Source organism: Drosophila eugracilis, unplaced genomic scaffold (assembly GCF_018153835.1).
Source record: "Drosophila eugracilis isolate 14026-0451.02 unplaced genomic scaffold, ASM1815383v1 contig_1765, whole genome shotgun sequence".
NCBI lineage: Eukaryota > Metazoa > Arthropoda > Insecta > Diptera > Drosophilidae > Drosophila > Drosophila eugracilis.
In genome coordinates this window covers 2,350,544-2,370,790 of record NW_024572605.1, presented here as the reverse complement: position 1 = coordinate 2,370,790, position 20,247 = coordinate 2,350,544, and the positions used below count along the sequence as shown (strand labels likewise).

The 20,247-nt window shown below is 46.3% G+C and overlaps 2 protein-coding genes across 2 annotated transcripts; both read right to left on the bottom strand.

Moving 5' to 3' along the window:
- Positions 1-85: 85 nt before the first annotated feature.
- LOC108109273 (UDP-glycosyltransferase UGT5) lies at positions 86-2,483 on the bottom strand. The gene is given in 6 exon segments (XM_017217762.2): positions 86-610; positions 665-1,143; positions 1,201-1,546; positions 1,548-1,663; positions 1,731-1,889; positions 1,942-2,483. Coding segments are annotated over 6 exon segments (1,593 nt in total). The 5' UTR covers positions 2,045-2,483; the 3' UTR covers positions 86-220.
- A 120-nt stretch (positions 2,484-2,603) lies between these two features.
- LOC108109189 (apoptosis-stimulating of p53 protein 1) lies at positions 2,604-19,831 on the bottom strand. The gene is given in 10 exon segments (XM_017217623.2): positions 2,604-3,705; positions 3,779-3,981; positions 4,101-4,318; positions 4,414-5,504; positions 5,506-5,994; positions 5,996-6,466; positions 6,541-6,758; positions 7,756-8,023; positions 8,389-8,676; positions 19,743-19,831. Coding segments are annotated over 9 exon segments (3,177 nt in total). The 5' UTR covers positions 8,563-8,676; positions 19,743-19,831; the 3' UTR covers positions 2,604-3,660.
- Between the last annotated feature and the right edge of the window lie 416 nt (positions 19,832-20,247).

The following is a 20,247-nucleotide window of genomic DNA, read 5'->3' as shown; positions in this document are numbered from 1 at the left end:
ATAGGCTCAGTACATGATTAGGATTCTCTGCGTTGGAAAAAAACGCCATATAATTGTTATATGGATCAAAGAATATATGTTTTCTGAACATAGAAAGTTAAGACATTTATTATATTGTTATCACTAGATTAAGCTATTCAAGTCGTCTAAACTCGAATTGGATTGTTTTACCCTGTTTACCGAAAAAGTATTTCCACTAACGTTTCTACCTTTGAAAATATTAGTTTTTCTTAGTCTTCTTCTGCTTTTTGTTACTGCCCATCAGCAATCTAACGGCCAATAAGAGGACCATGATTCCAGTCAGAGCAATGACGGCCACAAAGGCTATCACATCCAGCAAATAGAACTGGAACCAGTTAAGATCCAGGCCAGCGGATCTTAAATGCGGAGCACCCCGATGCCGGATGACATATTCAATCCAGTACACAGCAGTTTTGCGCGGTTCCTGCTCACGATCCCGGAAGATGTTCGAGACCCTCTGCACGTTCTCCTTATAGGTGGTGTTATGGAGGAGCTGGAGCAGGGAGTCCCTGAGGATTTCCTCGGTAATGGACTGGAAGTGGAGGCTGATGGCATACCCACCCAAAACGGCTTTGTTCATATTTAAGTGCTGAGAGTAAAATCTGTTAGATACAGTAAAAGAAATGAATTTCTTTTTAAATACCTGATCGCAGTAGAAGGGAATGCCCAGCATAGGCACAGCATAATGGACTCCTTCCTGGGTGCCAAACAATCCTCCATGGGTGATAAAAACCTTCACGTTGCGATGGGCCAGAATGTCCGCCTGTGGCAGCCACTTCCTCACCATCACATTTTCCGGCAGCTGGACAATACTCTCATCTTCGAATTTCCACAGTATCCGCTGCTTAAGGGAACCGAATACCTTCAGGAACAGTCGGAGCATCTCCTCGGGCATATCCTTGCTCTGGACATTGCTGCCCAGGCTAAAGAAGATGGCCCCCTCGCTGGCTCCATCCAAAAAGGCCTGCATGTCCGACGGTAGAGGCTTGGGTGGATAGATGTGCATGCCACCCACCGGCACCATAGCATCCACGGTGGGACGTGCCGTGGTGAGTGGTGCGTGACTGTTAAGCAGCATCACTGAGATTTCCCGCTCCATGTGACTAACCTTTGGCACCTCAGCTGGAAAACACTAAACTACAGGTGTAATGTTCTAGAATAGGATTCGTCTTAACTTACCCATTACGGGGCCAAAGAACTCCCTGGCTATCGCATCCATTTTCGGAAAATAGTTGAGCAACCTGTCCATGTCTTCATAGAAGGAAGCATAAGAGTTCTTTACCCTTTCCATGAAACTCATGCGATCGGTGAAGGGCATAAAACCATGTGGCACGAATGACCAAGGAGTAATCAAGCCCATCATCTGACTCATGTGGTTCTCATAGCCCAACGTACTCGTCGTCACTACGGGTATTTTGTAAAGGTGAGCCATGGCCAGGAAGGCCTCCTGATAGAACTGTTCGGCAAGGAGAAGATCGAAGACCCCCTCCTTCTGCTGGGCATGAATGAGAGCCTTAACCTTAGGGCTGCCGTAGAGCATGTTCCGTGGTTTTCACCCCAATAATCTCTAGCATCTTTAGAAAATCATAGTTATTCATGCGGGTCAGCTCGAATAAATGCTGGGCTCCGAAGTTCAGCTTAACTGGTTCCAGACGATAATGATGATGGATGATTCGTTCGGAAGATAAACATAAGTACTCTCAACTCACCATCATGCCAAAAATCATAGACCGGTTCTATCAAGATCTCCGTGTAGTTGCTGCCAAGCTTCTCTTTTTCCAGGGAAAAGGCTGAAATCATGGTCACCTGATGGCCACTCTCAACAAGTTCTCTCATCAAAGCTGTGTGCATCATAAAATGCGATTTGCCTAACACGAAACAAGGGAGTTAGTACATAGTTTTTCTTCTGGAATACTTTACCTGGAAAGGCATAAACAGCTAAAATCTTGGATCCCTCTGCTAACTCTGGCTGGGAATAGAGATAACCAGCTAGTAGGAGGTGAAACAGCAACGCAAATTTCATCTTTTCAACTTTTACTTAGATTTTGAAGAGAAAGAAGTCTTTGTTTCGGGTTTGCGGTTGTTATTAGGTCCGTCGCTCTCGAGATTCCAAACGCAACTTCCCGGTTCTACCAAAAAACAAACGACAAAACTAAAAAGCCAGCTTAGCTTGGCTTAGAGCTGCTAACTCGGCTCAAAGGTTATGCTTGAATTGTAAGATTGATAACTAAAATTAAGCAGTTTTAATAATCTTAATATAATTGTTAGGAAATAGGGCAATCATTAGCCAACAAACCTTCGAGGTTTGATTTAGATTGCCAGCATGTATGAAAAACAAATTGTTTACTTTTGATAAGGTTACGTAATCGGTTGCTGATATAAAGAGGCAATTAAATTTATGTTCGCGTGCCTGAAAAGCTTTCCACTTGCCTGGCGGAGGAATGCCAGAGGCAGCTATTCGAACCTCTGAATGAATACTGAACTTGAGCTGCGGTTCGATCACAGCTTTAAGTGCGTTGAAAATCTAGAAAATAGATAAGAGTTGGGGGCGAGAGAAATTCCGTAATAAAAGCACAGTCTAGTTAAGCTTTCTTAATCGTTTTATTTTCATTTTTCAAACATATTTGCATTTTAATGTGGGCTGGTCCTTAAACGCTAGGTATTAAGCAATCGATACATTAGGTGTAATTAAATTAAGTTAAATTAGAAGGTTTAGCCTATAATGCGATTACTTGTCAACGAATCCGCTTTATGTAATTTACATTTTCATATTCGATACAAATTGTTTAAATTATTCTCGTCTTTATACAAAAATCACATTCGATTCATTATGTATTCTCCTTGTGTGGTGTCAGTTTTGTTATCTGTTATCTGTTATCTGTTATCTGTTATCTGTTATCTTTTATCCGTGTTAAAATGTTTTCTTTCGATTTGTGTGAACTTTGTTCGAGTTCAATTTAAGTTTAAGTACTAACTTGATATATGCAATTAACAAACTCCTTCAGCTGTCCGTAGATGAAACATTCTGCGAGTGTGTGTGCGTGTGTGTGGGTGGATGGGCAGGAATTTCTAATTTCTAATTTTCCATTTTCCAATTTGAACTTTTTTGTTGCAGAAACTTGAAGGTGAAGTTTTTGTGGCGAGCAGGCGGCTGATATGAGTTATTAGTCTAGGCCTTAAAGCTAAGGAGCTTAAGTGAAATTCAATTTGCGGTTGTACGTATGCAGGGGGGTGGTGGTAAGAGGGTGATATGTGGGTGATATGTGTGCTGTGTGTGCTGAACTTTGTGCGAAAGCCGGGCTAATTGAGGCCAGTCGTCGGGATAAATGACTCGGGCGGAAGCTGTTGCTGCTGCTGCTGCTGGTGCAGTCGGTTCCATTCCATATGGATGAGCATATGGAGAGCCTCGTTCAGATGCTTCGCCTCCTTCCTCATTCCTCATTTCTCGTCCTTTGTGTTGCTTTTCCCAAACAAAAAGTAAACAGAAAGAAACATGGGGCCGTGATAAATAATTCCCCGATGACTCCTGCGGTGGCACGTGCCCAGAATCAGCTAGGGTCCCTAGATGTACTTGGATATGTAGTGCTTCTGGATGAGTCGGCCGGCCTTGCGCTTCAGTATGGTGAAGCGTATTAACTGCTAATCGCTGAAGTGCGGCGAATGCGGCGGCACACGTGGGTACAGCTGTGAAAAAGGAGTAGCCACTTAGTTCCCATCCTGCGTACGCGGAGGCATTTCATCAGCCAAAACTACTCACCCCCAGGAGGTTGCGTGGCACGTAGCCCTCCTCGCCGCCGGCATTCCGTGCCCACCACCACTCGTTCTCGGCATCGTCGCCCTTGCGCAGTACGACCAGAGGTTCGTTCACGTGGAAGGAGAGCTCATCGCCATTCTGGGCCTCGTAGGAGAAGACGGCGTACACGTCACCATTTTGCAAGATGCCCAGCTTCTCCTGGATGCCTGTAAATAAAGGAAATATTATTATTAAATTGTTATTATGGCGTTGGTGTTAGTGCCCAGTCTTTTAGCGTTTACCCCATCAATCTTGTGACCTTTCTTATGTTCCCAATCCCACTTACTGTACAAATACTCGGAGCAGCCGTCAAAGCCCTCCTCATCCTCCTCGCACTTCTCAGCCGGCGTCTCGTGATCCGACAATGTGGAGGCAAACAGGCAGGCACCGCTCTCCACCAGGAACTTCACCATGGACAGATTATTGCAGCTGGCGGCGCAGTGCAGTGGCGTCCAGCCATCCGAGTCCTGGGCGTTCACGTCACAGCCAAACTCAACCAGGAATCTAAGCGAAAAAAAGTGATTAATTGGATTGAAAATCGAGGGCAGAAGGAGGACAAAAGGAGGGCAGAAAGAGGACAAAGGGGCAATGTCACTTACTTGACAATGTCAAAGTGGCCGGCACAGATGGCATTGTGGAGAGCTGTAATCCCCTCATCGTTCGCCGCACTGGGATTGGCCACTTGCATGGCCGTCTTCTTGACCAGTTCCAGTTCTCCTTCCAGACTGGCGTCCAGCAAGAGGGCCAATGGATCGAAGCTTACTCTCCTCGCCAATTTGGGTTTTCCATTTCCCGTTCGCTCCTTGATGTTGCTGGTTGTCGTCGCTGTCACGTTGGCTGACGCGGATGTTGACGTCTCCTGCTGACTGGTTGCAATGGTGGGGGCCACCATGCGATCCGTTTCATCTGCGCTGGATTCACTACTCGGCGAGTGCTGGGGGGAGGTGTCTTGCAAGTTTTCCGTTTGTTGTCTAACTGCCTGGTCAGATTTTCGCTGGCTTTGCAACTGCAGTAGGGCAGGCTTCTGTTGTCCATTGGATTGGCTGGACTTCAGACGGGGCTGCTCGAAGAGCGGTTGCTTGCGGATGGTGAGTGGCTTGGCCTTGATGGGCAAGTTGTCGTTGATGTTCAGGGACTGCAGGCCAAAGGTGGCCGTTTGCGGCTTCGTTGTAGTTGATGTAGGCGCTCCGCCTCCGGCTGATACTCCTACTGTGGATCCCGATGTACTGGCTTCCCCTGGAGACGGCTGTTCTGTGGGCGACATTTTGCTGGGCTTGGGCGGCAGGGCCGGACGGGGATCCGTCATCACCACATTGGGCGCCACGCGGTTTACCTTGGGGCTGTAGGTTATCATCTTGGGTATGGAGCTGCCGCTGGTCACCGAAGTGGGCGCCACACTGCTGATGGGCTTTCGTGGCGGCACCGCCACATTGCTCACTTGCACCTGGAGCGGCTTGGAGGCATTGGACACGGCGAGGGCCACCGACTTGCTTATCGCTCCCAAGGGCATGCTGTGCACGGTGAGCTGCTGCTGTGTGTTGCGTTCGGATAGGGTTTCGCTGGTCACCGAAATCTCGTTCTTCTTGGCCTGCGACTGCTGCTGATCCTGGTTCTCCTTTGCCGTCGCCTGCTGGTTGAGTTTGCTTATCAAGGCGGAGGCGGAACTGCTGCTGTTGGTCGAGGAGATGCTCTTCGGGGATTTTACTGGCATTCGCGGAGGAGGGTGGAGATGTCGTGGATGCTGCAACTATGGCCTGGTTGGCCGCCTCTGCAGCTGCCTGAGCTGCTGCTGCTGCCGCCGCCGCTGCTGCTGCTGCTGCTGCTGCTTCTCGATCTCGTTTCTTGGGTCCCACTTCCGCGTATATATGTGTGGTACTATCCATGGCCTCCGTTTGAGCCTGCTTCCGCAATTCAGCCTCCGTTTTGGCCGGAGCTGCCAGCAGCTTCTTGGCCAACTTGGATTCATCGCTTTCGCTACTGGAATTGCCCACTGGCACTGGCACGGATCCGGCAAAGAAACCACTGTTTTGTCCCAGCTTAACGTGCGTCAAATCCTGGATGAGCTGGTTCTGCTGATTGGTATTGGCCGTGGCCGCTGCATGCTTCATCCCACCACTTAAATAGCTGGCCGTGCTCGTGATGGTGGACTTCTGGGGGGTGTGGATAAAGGGCTCCACGGCAGGCCACATTGCCACGGGCTCGTCCAGCGGCAGCAGCGGCGGCAGCAGCTGCCAGTTGATTGACCTGCTTCTGCAGCAATTGCTGCTTAAGGGCAGCCACTCCGCCATGTTTGGCGAGAGTGTTAGCGGGTTGCTGGAAGGCCTGTTGCTGCTGCTGCTGCTGTTGTTGCTGCTGCTGATGTTGCTGTTGCTGTTGCACAGTTGCTGCTGCTGCAGCCGCCAGCAATTGAGCAGACTGAACATGCAGTTGCTGTTGCTGCTGCTGCTGCTGCTGTACCGTCGGCTGTTGTTGCTGCTGTTGATGTTGCTGCTGCTGCTGGTGATGGGTGTTGGCCTGCTTCTTGCGCTGCAGGCGCGTCTGCAGCTCGTAGATGCGCTGGTCCACTGACCGGAGTTCCGCCTGCCTTTGCTGCAATGCCTCCCGTTGCATGTGCAGCCGTGCATCCTGCTGCAGCGACAACTGATTTCGGTACTGCAATTATAAATAATAAATAAATAAATAAGAAACTCTTTCCCAATTAGTGGCTTCTCCGTTTCTTCCCTCACCATCAGTTCGCGGCGCAGCTTCTCCAGCTCGCGGGATGCCTGCGGGGGAAGGGCTTGGCCAACTCCGTTGCCAGCTGCTGCCAAAATATTCACCGGACATCGACGGTCACGTCGTAACTCTTCCAGCTGTCGGGTCAAAGCCTCCACCTTGGCCACGGCCAGACTGAGCTCCTTCTCCTTCTCGCTAAACAGCGCACGAATCGAGTCCAAGTCATTGCCTACGAAAAGGATTTATGATTTTAATTTAAAAACTTCGGAAAATCTTAAAATTCTTATTATTGAAGAATATTTTCTAACCCTAACATTATCCTAAATATCTATTAAGGGTTAGCAGATACCCTCAGAAAGGATTATGGCTATTATCTGGGCTATAACGTTTAATCTCTAACGCTTATTAAGGCACACCAGTAAATCTTAATTATACTTCCGCTGAAGCAGGCTGAAACAGGCTGAAACAATCTGTAGTTAAGCACTTGATTCTTGATTAAGGAAGGTGCTTCTTTCTTGAGTGCCCAGCTTAATCAACAATGTTATCCCGATCCGTGCCTTTGGCCCACTAACTATTTTATAATCGCCGGCCGCCTGCTGGTCGCCGGTGTTTTCCTTTCGTGGATTTGGGTTGCCTGTTCAAACTAATTACAGCCACAACACTGGGCGCCAGCTCATTAACATAATACCCTTGTATGGAAATGTGTGCGCCAGTGTGCGGGCCAACATCTTCTTAGCCATGTTCGGGAGGCGTTCTGCCCGCCCACAGGCAATCATAAAGGACAACAAAGTGGCACACATACATAAATTAAATTCACACACGCGAGGGGCGAGAGGTGGTTGGGTATGGGATTGGGTGCTCCGGAATGGAGGCAGGCCACCACTCAACACGGTTTTAACACATGTTAATTCACCCAGAGAACCCCTCTTCTCCACTCAGCCAGCGGTGCTTAACTCAATTGGAGAGGGAAGCTTAGGACGGGTTAGGATATCCCCAGCAGATGCACTTGGTGGCACTTTGCCACTGCCCGTGAACGAGCGACCCTCCTCTTCCTCCTCCTCCTCCTCCCTACACTCCACAAAATTGCATAATAAATTTGAGTTTTCCCAGGTTATATCAAATTTAAAGTAATCTTAGATTAAGTTATGGCGCGACTTATTATTATTTCTACTTATTTATACTAATTAGATTAAATAGTAAACATAATTTTCTCCCAGTGTACTTACTCAGTGTGACATTGTAGGTCTTCTGCAAGTCCACTTGACCCCGCAGCGCTCGCAGGCGGCGCAGCTTGGACTCCTGGGCCTCCACTCGCTCCCGCAGCCGGCGGAGCCGCTCGCCCTCCGCGCTGGCCACTGCGCTGCGTACCTCCTGCGACTTGAGGAAGCGCAGGCGCTGCTCCTTGGTGGCCAGCAGCTGGTGCTGGCTGTCGATTTGCTGCTGCTGTCTCAATGCCATCGCCCTCAGTTCGGCTGACGTCAGCCTGCTGGGCACCTGCAACGCAAGATGGGGACAAGATTGGGTTTGAGATTGAGATTTCGGATCGTTAGCAAGATAAGCGGCTGAGGTGGATGTATGGGTGTGTATGTTTATGGGTGTGGACCCCAAAACACTCCACCTTCAGCCAAAAGTGAGAAATGAAATTTCACAATTTATAATCCGAGGCGTAACCGAGGAACCAAACCACCCTGGGAAAGCGGGGAAAACTCAAAAGTCAAACTGAAAGTTGTCAACGTTCGTGGTCAGCCATAAATCAAGTTATGCTTAAGCTAATTTCGGCTTTTTGTTGTGGCGCAGATTGGATTTGCTCCTTGGATGAGGCCGAATTGGCGGAGTCTCTGAGATACCGGAATACTCACATTCAGCTTGGGCTCAGAGGTCACCACCACTCCTCGCGTGGGGCTGACAAAGGCCAAGGAGGCTGTCGATGATGATGACGATGCCGATGAGGATGCCCTGTGGGCGGGCATCAGCGAGGCGGGCGGCATCTTGGGCAGATTGCCGGAGACGGGTCGACACACGCAGGTCAACATTTTCGACTCGCTCTTTTGATTTTTGGCTTCGATTTATCTTTGATTTATTCGGATTTATGTTTCGTTTCGGTTTTTATTTAATGCACTTGGAGAAACCAACGCGTTCAACGGGTTCTAGATCGAAGGATTATATTCACGTTTTGAAATGAAAATCCTTTTGGGAATCTTCCTTAGCCGCTGTCAATTGTGTGCTGGCCCCTAAAAGTTTTCACCTTAATCACTAAGCTTTATAATTCTCAACTCTTAACTATGTCTTCCTTTGATACCTAATTACTTATTGTCTTAAGAACACAGAAAGTCATTTTTCAAAGTGCACCCCTTGCAGACTTCATTGTAAGTTGCAATTCCATTCACTGGCCTGCGATGGTATCCTTGAGTGCAGGGGCAAAACAGGAACAGAAGCACCAAATTTGTGTGTTATTTTTTTATTGTTCAAGAAAATATATAGCGCCGGGAAGTTTGGTGGACCATGGCAAGGCCCTCTACCCTACCCTCTACAGTTCGCCTTCGCCTCGTGGAAACAGTGGGTGCCAGCGGCAGTGCCAGCTGGCGCCAGTGCCTCTGCCTTGTACTCGTTAATGGATTTTCAATTCAGTGCCTGATTGAAAGCACACTTTGTGTGGATGTGGATGAGGGTTTGGGTGTGGGTGTGGGTGTTGGTGCTTCTGTTCGCGGGTGTTGGGAAAGTGCACAAGTGTATGCAACCATGTGGTTGTGCTGGAGTGCGTGGGCGGGTAAATGGGTGGATTTGGTTATGGGGTGTTTACCGAGCGCCTGCCTACATGGTTGCCAATGGCAACGGGCAGCGCCCCAAACAGCCGTGACACTAGCAACGCTCAACGGACTCCAAGTACGGACTGCTGAAACAACAAGCGGCAGTTAAAGTCATAGTTGCGTGTACATAATCGCTGGCACTTACAATTACATAAAGGATACGGAAAAGGAGAGGTCCAAGGACCGGGCACGGAAAAATATGGAAAAACCGGATAGCGGCAGATCTAGCCCTAACAGAGCCCCACTCGAACGGGGAAGCACACACATTTATACCCATCTACCCCTATATATATCCACTCGACAGGCTAAAGACCGACGGCAAACAATAAAATGCCGTCATGAGGATTGGCCATGGACACGTCCCAGTCTGTTATCGAGTATCGTGTCTACTTCACGCCAACACTGAGGATAAACATGCCGGACATAATCGGGAATATCACTGAAGGCTTATAGCTGTACACGACGTCACTGAACACATATTTCAACCTAACCTTGATTTTAGATAACCTTATTCGAAGGGCTTATGGCCCTGAAAAGTGCCATCCATAGAAAAACAAACTGCTCTGCTATTTTCTGATTAGAATTCAAATCATGATTTGATGCAAAGTTCAGATTTGATACGAAGTAGTTTCATCCAAGTGGGAACCCTATCCAAAAACTTCCAATGCAAAGTAGCAACACATTTTTTCTCACTGCTTGCAACTCAACCAACCAACCAGCTATTGACTAGCACTCGTTCCCATGGTGCTCTTTGCTTTTTGGCCTCGCCAAGTACAATTGGCTTCGGTCACCATCATCATCAAGACCAGGGACGAATTGATGACGGCGATGACGATGACGATGACGATGGCTATGGAGATGATGATGGCGGTGGCTGCAATGGATTGCCTTGGCAAGAGCTGCTTCAGTTCTGAACCCCACAAGATGATCAGACAGAGCGAGACAAGACTGCAATGGATACACCAACCAATCCCACCACTCCCCGCACTCGATTTATTGCCCCTTTTCTGGGTCACATTATGCTTGTGTATGTTGCAAATAAAAAAAAAAAAAGACACATTACGGCGAAATGATACACGAAAAACGCTTACATATGTCCTGAGACAGCGCGTTTCGCAGCTATAAACCACATGTAAAACACCGACCGTAAAGGAAGACATCAAATGTCCGGCAGTCAAGTTTCGTCCTCACCGGGTGACTTCACTGGGCCGATCTTTAAGGCAACCATTTGCAGCTGTCATAAAGTTAGCCATAAGCGGTTTGTCAAACTCCCCAAGTTTGCAACTATTTAAAGCCCGAGCTCCTCTATCTTTCGGCCATAGTTTTAACGAACTTGCTGGCAGCGTAATGAATTAATCTACTTTCCACCGATGCCATCTGCGCAAATATTTGCTCAAAAAAGCAAACTTTGCGCCACCAACAGGACAGAAAAAGCGAAGCTCAAAACTTGTCGAATGCATTGAGACCGCAGAAACCAAAACCAGAGGCGCACGGGCCAGGCGATGAATGTATCCTGTAAATTCAATGTGGCGGCATCCAGCCAGTCAGCCAGTCAGCCAGCCAGGCAGCATTTTCGAGGAATATTTTCCAATTAACAAAGTTTGTCATAATAACTCGCTCGCTGCCAGGAATCTCCAGCATGTAACGAGCAATGTGCTCGGCGTTATAGCCTCCCCCTCCAACCTCCCTCTCTATTTACATTTTTGCAGCCATTTATGGCGCTGACGAAGCTAAGCAGGAGCAGCAAAAGCGGGAGCAGAAGCAGCCGAGGAATCGGCAGCGAAGGACACTCTACCCGGACCCAGTCCCAAGAATTTCCGGCATTTTCGCTGGCGCAGCGCAAAAAGTTAGCCACTGAGAATAAAATAGAGCAATATCAGTTTCAAATTGGAAACTCCACCTTTGTTAACCCCCGAAAATAATTGAAATCAGATCAGTTTGTTCTGGGTTTTCGAAGGAGCAGAAGGGATCTTTATTGAAGTTAACTATCAGTCTCGTTTAATTTAGAAGTAGGGGAGAGGCTAAGCTAACTACTCTTTAATATCTTAAAATATTCCAAGAACATACTTTAAAAATACTTCCCAATTAGTTCTCCAAAAGTTCCAAACTATTTCTTTCTCTGCACTTGAATGGAAGGCAAAAACGCAACTATTTATGTTGCAAAGCGACGAAGTACCCCTTTACATTTCCAAAAGGGGGCGTTCTTGGAGACGATGGGCGCTAGGCGAGGGGCGTGGCAGGAGCCAACCAATATAATTGTACATTGAAAGATGTCGGGGAAAAAGTCGCGACGTCGTTGGCATTGTATAAATGCTGTTGCCTAAGGGTGTTGCCACTTTGCTAGGTTGCCGCTTCTTGTGTTGCTGCTGCTGTTGGTGGTGTCGGAGCAACAAGCATTTTATTGATTTTAGACCCTTAAAGGAGGAGAAGGAGGAGAAGGAGTTTGGGATCCTGGGCAGGACATCGCGTGCGCTTACGTTTATTGCTAATTTTTTCCCCTTTTGTTCTACTTTTCTTTTGCCTCCTGTCGCAACTCGCCTTCCTTCCGTCCTTTCTCCGTCCTACGTTTCTCGACAGTTTGCCGGACAGTGTCCTTGCTGCACATTTCCAAATCGATTACAAACAGGATATGCACTGCGGAAGCGTGTTTGATGGAAGTGCCAGCCGCAGCAAAACGATTAGAGGGGAAACTGCCCTCCGAAACGCATAGGAGAACCCTCAACCCCTAGCCCCACATACATCCGGCTGGTGATCCTGTCACGGATTGGATTGGATTGGCCGCCATCGCCTTTGTGGCCATTTTGTATTTTAATTAATTCCAGCAACGGTCGACGTCGGAAAGTTTTGCCTATGCGAGAGAATGTCCGCAACTTTGGCAATTTGTGTGCACCGATGGGAGACGAATGAGCCATTGCTGACGGAGACGAGACAAGGACACCTGCAATCCACATCCACATCCTCACATAACTATATTCATTTACAAGCATACCATATATATGTTGCCAGGGATACATGCTTGCGAAGTCTTAATGGGAATCTTAAGAGGATTTCAAAATAAGTTCCCCAATTCTCAAATAATTTAAATCATTTTAAATGCTTCTAATTTCTTCCCTAACTTTTTGTGTACTTAAATCATATATCCTGAATTGTATGTGAACCACTGAAACCGAGCCAATTTGCAATTGTGACAGATTTTCAGTCCTGATGGAAACATCTAGCAAAAAGGTCCTGTGCTGAAAAATAATCATTGTAACCGCAGAACCAAAGCAAACCCGCAATTTGATTGTCAACCAAATTGTCGGCGGCAATTGTGACATTTCTGCATCCCTGATAGAGAGACATATTCCTCGCAGTTCAGCCATGCCCTGCCACACACATATGGTAAATGCGACAAGGATCCTTCGCCTTTGGCTGGCCGAAATCAAGCTTCACTTTCGTGTTAGTTACTGGAGCAGACATTAGTGGCACTCTCCAGCGCCTCCTGCTCCTCCTTCCATCGTCCATAGCAAACGGTTTGTTCCAAGTGGTTTCAGTTGCGAGTGGCTTTTGCCTCGGCAAAAAGTTTTGCACACTCATGTCAAGGAAAGGAAGGGATGTTGAGCGGAGGGGGAGTGGAGGGGCACAAGGGTCTCCGGACCAACAAAAACTCTGCTAAGGGGCTTAAGTCGTCGCTCACGCGAATCTCTCTTCGCACTTCCCACTCCAAAGGGAAGTATTTTGACGTACTGCTGATGTCCGGCGGACTGCTGCGGTTGCGGTTCCGTACGGTTCAGTTTGGTCTGGTCAGGTTCGGGTTTGGGTTTGGGCTTTTTTTTTGGTGCCCTTAACTTGGTAAACGACCATCGTACACCGTTTGGAGCAACGTCCATCCACAGACCATACGCGTCGTAATTTCACTGACCCTCAATGGGCGAGTAAGAGAGAATAAGAGTCCCGGTCCGAGTCCAAGTCCGTGTCGGCTTTTTCCACTTTTTTTTGTTTCGTGCCAAATGCTTAACACTCAACAAAGTTGAGAGTTGAAGCAATTTTCCGCAAGAGTAATTAAAGCAATGGGCTGGCTGTCAAACGGGGGGTTCTTTCTGCGGCGGGGGTAGGTAGAAAAGGGGGGTGGTGCTAGGCGCCTGTGGGTCAATTTACACGTGAGCAGCCTCTGACCTGTTTCAAATGAGCGAAAAAAGGAAATTCTCAAAACGAATTGCGAGTGCGTTCAAGGTCACAGAAGAAGTGTGCATGAAATGTATGCGAATCGAAAGTGAAATGCTAAATAAAAAGCCTTTTCCAAGTTGTATATTTTATAAATATTCTTTCCTCAAATTTTATAAATAATTTTAAAATTTTATATTTAAAACCACTTTTACGTTTTATTTTTGATGTTTTAAATACAATAAACTGTCACGTTCGGCAAAAATGAAAATGTTTGTCTTTTGATTTACACATAGTAGTCTACGTAGTCACGTAGCGAAGAATGTAAAACATAAAAACCATAAAACAAAAATAAGAAACATGAAAAATCTAAACTAGAAACGACTTGATTAAATTATTAAATAAGCTGCAGCAGGGCAAAATTAAATAATTGCAGTTTAGGTTGCAATTTTATTAAACCACTGCAGTATGTTTCCCCTAGAGCATCGGTTTGGGAAGGCACCGGAAATCCAATAAAGCATCTCGCAACCAATACCAGCTCGACGACGATTCCCTTTGCTTGCCTGCACTCATTCGAAAAGTGTTGCATACTTTCGAGGGCCGCAAATTGAGAACTTCCATATTGGATGCGATGCGATGCGATGCGAAAGGAAGGAATTACTTTCTGCTGTCAATCGATAGAGTTTGGCCCATTGAACTCAATGAAATATTCAAGCCCATTGAATCGACATCAGCACTCCAACTAGATATATCTCAAAAAAAAAAAGGGTTTAGCAATGAAACCTCAAAACCTAATATATACTGACGGCTTATTGGCATTGCAAATAATTTGCCTTAATTAAGTGACTGTCAGCAGAGTAAAAAAAATAATGTAAAACGAGAGGGGGCGGGGCGATTCAATGTCACTGCACTCGTTATCGACTGTTTGGCAACTTAATTGCGTTTGCTTTTGTAAATTTAATTTTAATTTAATGCTTTATTGAATTGCGTGGCTTCTGCCATTCACTCACCATCCCCACTCGTCCTCCGTTCCCATTATTGATGACAACGAAAAAATCATAAAAACAATAATAAAGGCGAATAAATAAAAACCAAATTGAAGCATAAAATTTACGCGCCCCTCACTGGCAGAGCAATTGATTTAACACAATCATAAAAAATATAAACAAACAGTGTAAAATAAAAGAATAAATAAATAACTCGAAGAGGGAAGGCGAGTGCCACTTTGGCGCAGGGGGCATTAAAAATTTACACTCATTTTTTAAGCGCAGATTATGCAAGCCAACTGCCTGGATTGGGCCCATGGTAAATTGTGGCCATAATTCAGGGAATTAAATTTAAATTTGCCCGGTAACACAGTATTTGACCCGAGCCTCGATGACCCCAATTGCCCCGGCAAATAATAGTTCAATTTCTCACGGAATTCATTATTCAGAAGTGGACAGCATAGTTGGGTAGACTCCTCCGGCTCCTTCGTCCTTATTTACCATTCTGCAGACCTATTAGCCTGCATACTTGAGTCGGAGAACCCTGGCAGCGGCTGCCATTGAAATGACTTTTAAAACTTTTTACAGTTGTAATTATTATAAATAAATGAAGCGCAATTTGGTGTTGGTATCGGGGTTCCCAGGACCCTTCCCTCTTTCGTTTATTTCTGTTCTCTTCAAATGTCCTTGACGTGTGCGTGTGTCTTTATGTGTGTGTCTGTGTGGTTCTGTTTGTGTCTGTTTATTATTAACTTGAATGACGACCCAAAAATTTGCTCATTTCCAGAGCTGTCAGACGGGGACTAGAAAACACAGAACACAGAGAGAGAGATATATGTAGATATGTAGAGACAGAAAGACAGACAGCTAGCCAAGGAGAAAGGAGTGGCCAAAATCCTGGCCGACACTCAACTACAAATTGGCCAGCAGAGCAGACATGTGCAGATGTCCTGCGACACATTCACAGGCAATTATTCAGATGGGCTTCGGAACCAATTTGCTTGCGGCTCGATGATGACATTAATTTCCAGCTCGTAATAATATGTTATAATATTTTTTTTTTTATGCTCCATATTTATGACCGAAAAGGCGGCCTGCGGACAGCAATCTGCGGACAGCGGATAGCGGGGCAGCGTTACGAGCAAAACAGATTTTCCACTTTGCATAAATTAAGTAAAATTTAATGGCTGACTTGTTTAAATGCTTTCCTGCGGCCCGAAACTGTTTGCTTAATGAAATCGAAAAGTTTAGATTCGCAATCTCTCTGGTGCATTGCTTTGATGACTTTTCATTAAATTACGCTTTCCGCATTCCATTTCCCTGGCTTAGAGAACGCCAGACTGAGCGCTAACAAAGTTATAAAAGCAGAATTTCCTATTTTCCATTTGCCATTTCCTTCTCTGCTTCACTGTCTTTCCACTTTCGGCTTCACTGCAGCTTCAGTGACAACAAGAATGTATATCCATCAGGGGAATCCTCTAGCCAGAACCAACCGAAACCCGAAACTTGTCCGAAATGCATTCCCTGACCTTGACTTGGCCAAAATGGCCATCACTTAGCGCCCTGGGAATGTTAATTACTTGGCCATAAAACTAGCCAGCAATCTCGATCCGTGTCACAATCAAACTATTTATGCAATGTGCGTGGGGCACAAGGCACGGGGCATGGCGAATGTAGCATGGGGCATGGGGCATGAAGAATCCCCAACAATAATGTTGTTCTAACCGATTTGATTCGAACAACAATTGAGCCACATTCTATCGCAAAAGCAAACAGCTGGCGGGCACTGTCGTAGGATTGTGGGTCGGAGATTGAGGATTGTGGTTTTCGAATGGCAGTGATGAGCAAGGTACTCGGTCTTCGTCTAGCTAGGATGAAGGGAGGATTGCTTGGTAATGGAAGTTAATTCATTCAATACTTTTCTGAGGAAATGAATATTTGCATGGCATGGTCAATGATATAAAATATCTCATCAAAGCTCACTTAGTATTATTTTTTGGAAAATTCAAGGAAATTGCTTAGTAATTTCGTGAATATTGGAAGTGTAATGTACCTTCGTGTAGTTAATAGTACTGAAAAGTACTGTCCATAAGTACAGAACTCTTCTGCCGCCTTCGGCGAAACAACTGGTAGGAAAACACTCATTGTAATTCGAAATCAATCAATTGAACTCATAAAAAAGTGAGTGGGAAGTTGAGGAATCAGGCCAAATGCCCGCATACCCGCATCTGCTAGCAAACAGTTTGCTCCTCCCTTGACTGTTTAATACTTATTTAATCAAGTTAATGTAGTTAAATCAGCTTAAGCAAATATTCCCAGCAGTAGCGGCCGTCGAACACAATGGCCCCGGCCAAGATAAACCGATGACTATGGCCTTGGTTGGGGAAAAGCGGGCTTTCCATTCTCGCACACATAAACTAATACAGATAAAAGGGCATTCATTACAAAAGACCAAAGCGGCAAAGTTTTTCATCGACGGCGATGTCAGATTTGCGACATCAGCGCAAGGATCTCAGGGGTACACTGAGAGAAGTTCGGAAACTTTCTTTTGTGGGATAGTTTTTCATGTTAAGAAAAGTGATTTAGCTTGGCAGTGCTTGGAAAACTGATTTGATTAAACAAACATCTAAGCCATATTTTTCTCAGTGCAAAAAAAAAAACAAAGAGAAGGTTCGAAAGAAAAGTAGAAGAGCGGAGACGGCGAATAGACCTGGGACCACGGCCAATGGCCACCGAGTGACCACACAGCCTGGAGTCATTAATATTAAGTAATCGTGAAGGATGCTCTCTGGTGTATAATACGAGCTCCTCCTCCTCCTCGACATTTCTCCTTTCCCTTGACTTTTCGCCGCCCTCTCAAACAACCTGTGCTCGGAAGTTCGTGAACCCGCTCATTGACCATGAGTTAACCATGAGTGTTGACTGTGGTCGTAAATTCACAGCCACCCACCCACACACACACACAAACATTCAGTTATGAAGAACCATGGGGACAAAGGGGCGTGGCTAGGCCTACTGTGCCGCCCACTTTCAATGCCTCACAATGGACAGATTAGTGAAGTGCCAAGAGCAAATGGACTTGGGCAGGAGTCGTCGCACAGCTGCACAAAGGGGAAATGGCCCGAACGGAAGCCAAATGGGGGCTAAATCGAAATCTGGTGGTCAGCAAAGTGATTTCGTGAGTGGTAAATCCAAAAATACATTCAACAATCGAAGCGGTGATTTAATATGTGCCAAAAAATTAATTAAACAAGATTTAATTACTAGTTTTGGGAGAATAGGGGTTAAAGGGACACTAATCACCATATCTAAAACTGAAAACTTCAAAAAAGAGATTTAATTTAGGTCCGGCAGAGTCATTAAATTGATATCATCCAATTCCTGCTTAATTGCTGCACAAAAGAAGCAGCCAAATGACTCCAACTTTGCACCTTTGATTAGGTCCTGCTTTTTTGTGGCAGTCCGGCTGCCAGGCAGACAGGCAGGTAATCTAAAAGTTTTCCATCTTTGAGCCTTACGACCCTTCTGGGAAATTTACCCCAGCCTGATGGGCTCTTCTTATAAGTGTATGTACGTACGGGGAGCCAAACAAAAAATGGGTTAAATTTATGAGCTTAAGATAATGTGGTGCCCAAAAAAAAAAAAAAAAAAAAGAAAGAGCATCCACAAGGAGAATCCGGCGCATGTGGAGGACATTCAACGTAATTTGTGCCACCTTACCCCTGACTTCGGCGGCCTTAACCGAAATTCAAATTAAATCAGCTTGGACCTGACCAAAGTTGGGTTCACATTCCTTGAAGCTTTAATTGCACATTAAGCTTAATTAACAAATTCATGGACGAGACGTGGCCTCCAATGGCCCAAGCCATCATGATGATGTGATGCCTGCCATTTGGAGATGCGGAATGAGGTTGGAATAGTTTTTACACATTTGATTAAAATGCTGCAACCCCAAGTTGTCCTGCTCATTTCTCGCTCTCGCTTCCAACACCAACGCCCGGCAATTGTGGCTGTGCAAATTGAGTTTGTGGCAGCTTTGTGTAAATTTAGCCGGACACTCGGACACGCTTAGCAAATGAAAATGCCACAAAACTGGCCAGGGAGCGAGGTTTAGCAGCGGCATCTTCATTAAAATGTTGCACTGAGCCCCGGGCGTCTTTTCAATGCCCATGCCCCCTCAAAATAAGATTAAGCAAAAAACAGCATAAATCCCGAGCTGCAGCTTGCAATCCTGGCCAAACAAAAGCCGCCTGCCCTTGGCCCCTTGGCGGACTAAAGCCAAAAACTAGGAAAAGAGAAAAAGGAGAAAAAAACAAGAGATGAGGGTGGCCAACGGGGCGTATGAGCGTTAAATAAGTGTGTGCAAAGTATCTGCGGCCAAGTTGCGCTCATTAAGCGAATTCAGGCCATCTGAGAGGGTGGTGTTGGGTGATGGGCGTTTCGTCGGCTCACAATTTCCCAGCCAGCAGTCACCTTTTTCTAATACCTTGCAACGTAGGCGGGTGCACTTGAGCAATATGAAGGCAACAAATCCGCACAAATTGCACTCGCAGCGGGAGTGAAAAACGGGAAAAGAAAAACGGAGTGAGAGCGGCTGTCATGCGACATTATTGATTTAAATGCCATAAACACCCAGAAGTAGCACACACACACACCAGCGTTGCGACGCACACATCGAAGCTCGGCAAGTGGCACATCCGAAAGATACTTTGAATGCTTTTCGAGATAGCCCGCAGCGGAAGCTAAAAGCCAAGAAAAACAAACATGCTCCTCCAAAAACCTGTAACCTGTAACCTGTAAGGGTGTACGGGAATGTGTGTGTGTGAGTGTGGGGCTGGGGTGAGCTGCTGACATTAATGTGTGTTGGTAATATGCCACACACGTAGACAACTATTAACTAAAAGAGACACAGACGGACGCACTAAAGCATACATTTAGGCGCTAGGCGCTGATGGGTGGATGTATGTGGTGTGTGGCAGAATGGTGACATTTGCTGGGAGTTGGCCTATGGGGGACGGAGAAGGGAGATATATCCTGGCCAAATGACTCCTCCCGGCCTGTAAAGAAAATTTGTAACAGATGCGGGCCAGCTCACAATTGACTTCACAGCGCCCGCGAGTAATTGGAGAAACTGCCGGCTGCTACTGATATTTTCCTTTTTTTTTTTTTGTATTTCTGTTTTTGCTGGCTTTGTCGCCAGTAGGAAAAGCGAAAAACGCGCGATCCGCCCGCCCTTTTCTGGGCCGTAATTGCGGGCCCAGATAAGCGCTTTATTACCGATTCACTGGCTTTTATCGCATTTTAATAACTCACGAAAAAATGCGCCAAACGAGCCGCCCACCCAAAACAAAGTGTTTACGTTACGTTACGTCGTCGAGCCGTTACAAACCGAACCGACGTATTAGCGGCGGCAATTGGCAGAATATCGCACGTTGGCTTGCCACTTTCGCGATTGCCAGTCAAAGCACAACTGACTTGGATTCCGCTGGAGGAACAGAACTGAACGCTACGACGGTTGCCGCTGCTTTGAATTCGAAAACGAAGTTTGGTCGTGCGGCATGAAAGAAAAGCCGAAAGCACGTGGAAATGTCCGAGGAAAAGCCGAGTGGCCAAGTGCCGAACCACCAAATGCAGCTGTGTGGGCGGTGGGCGTTCAAAAATGTGGGTGGCCTTGCTCACTTGCATTGCCAAATTGCTGAAGATGCCGCACGGAAGTGCGTGCCTTGCTGCAGTTCTGCCGGGTTATTATCCCAGTGAAAGACTAAGGATTAAATTCGTATAT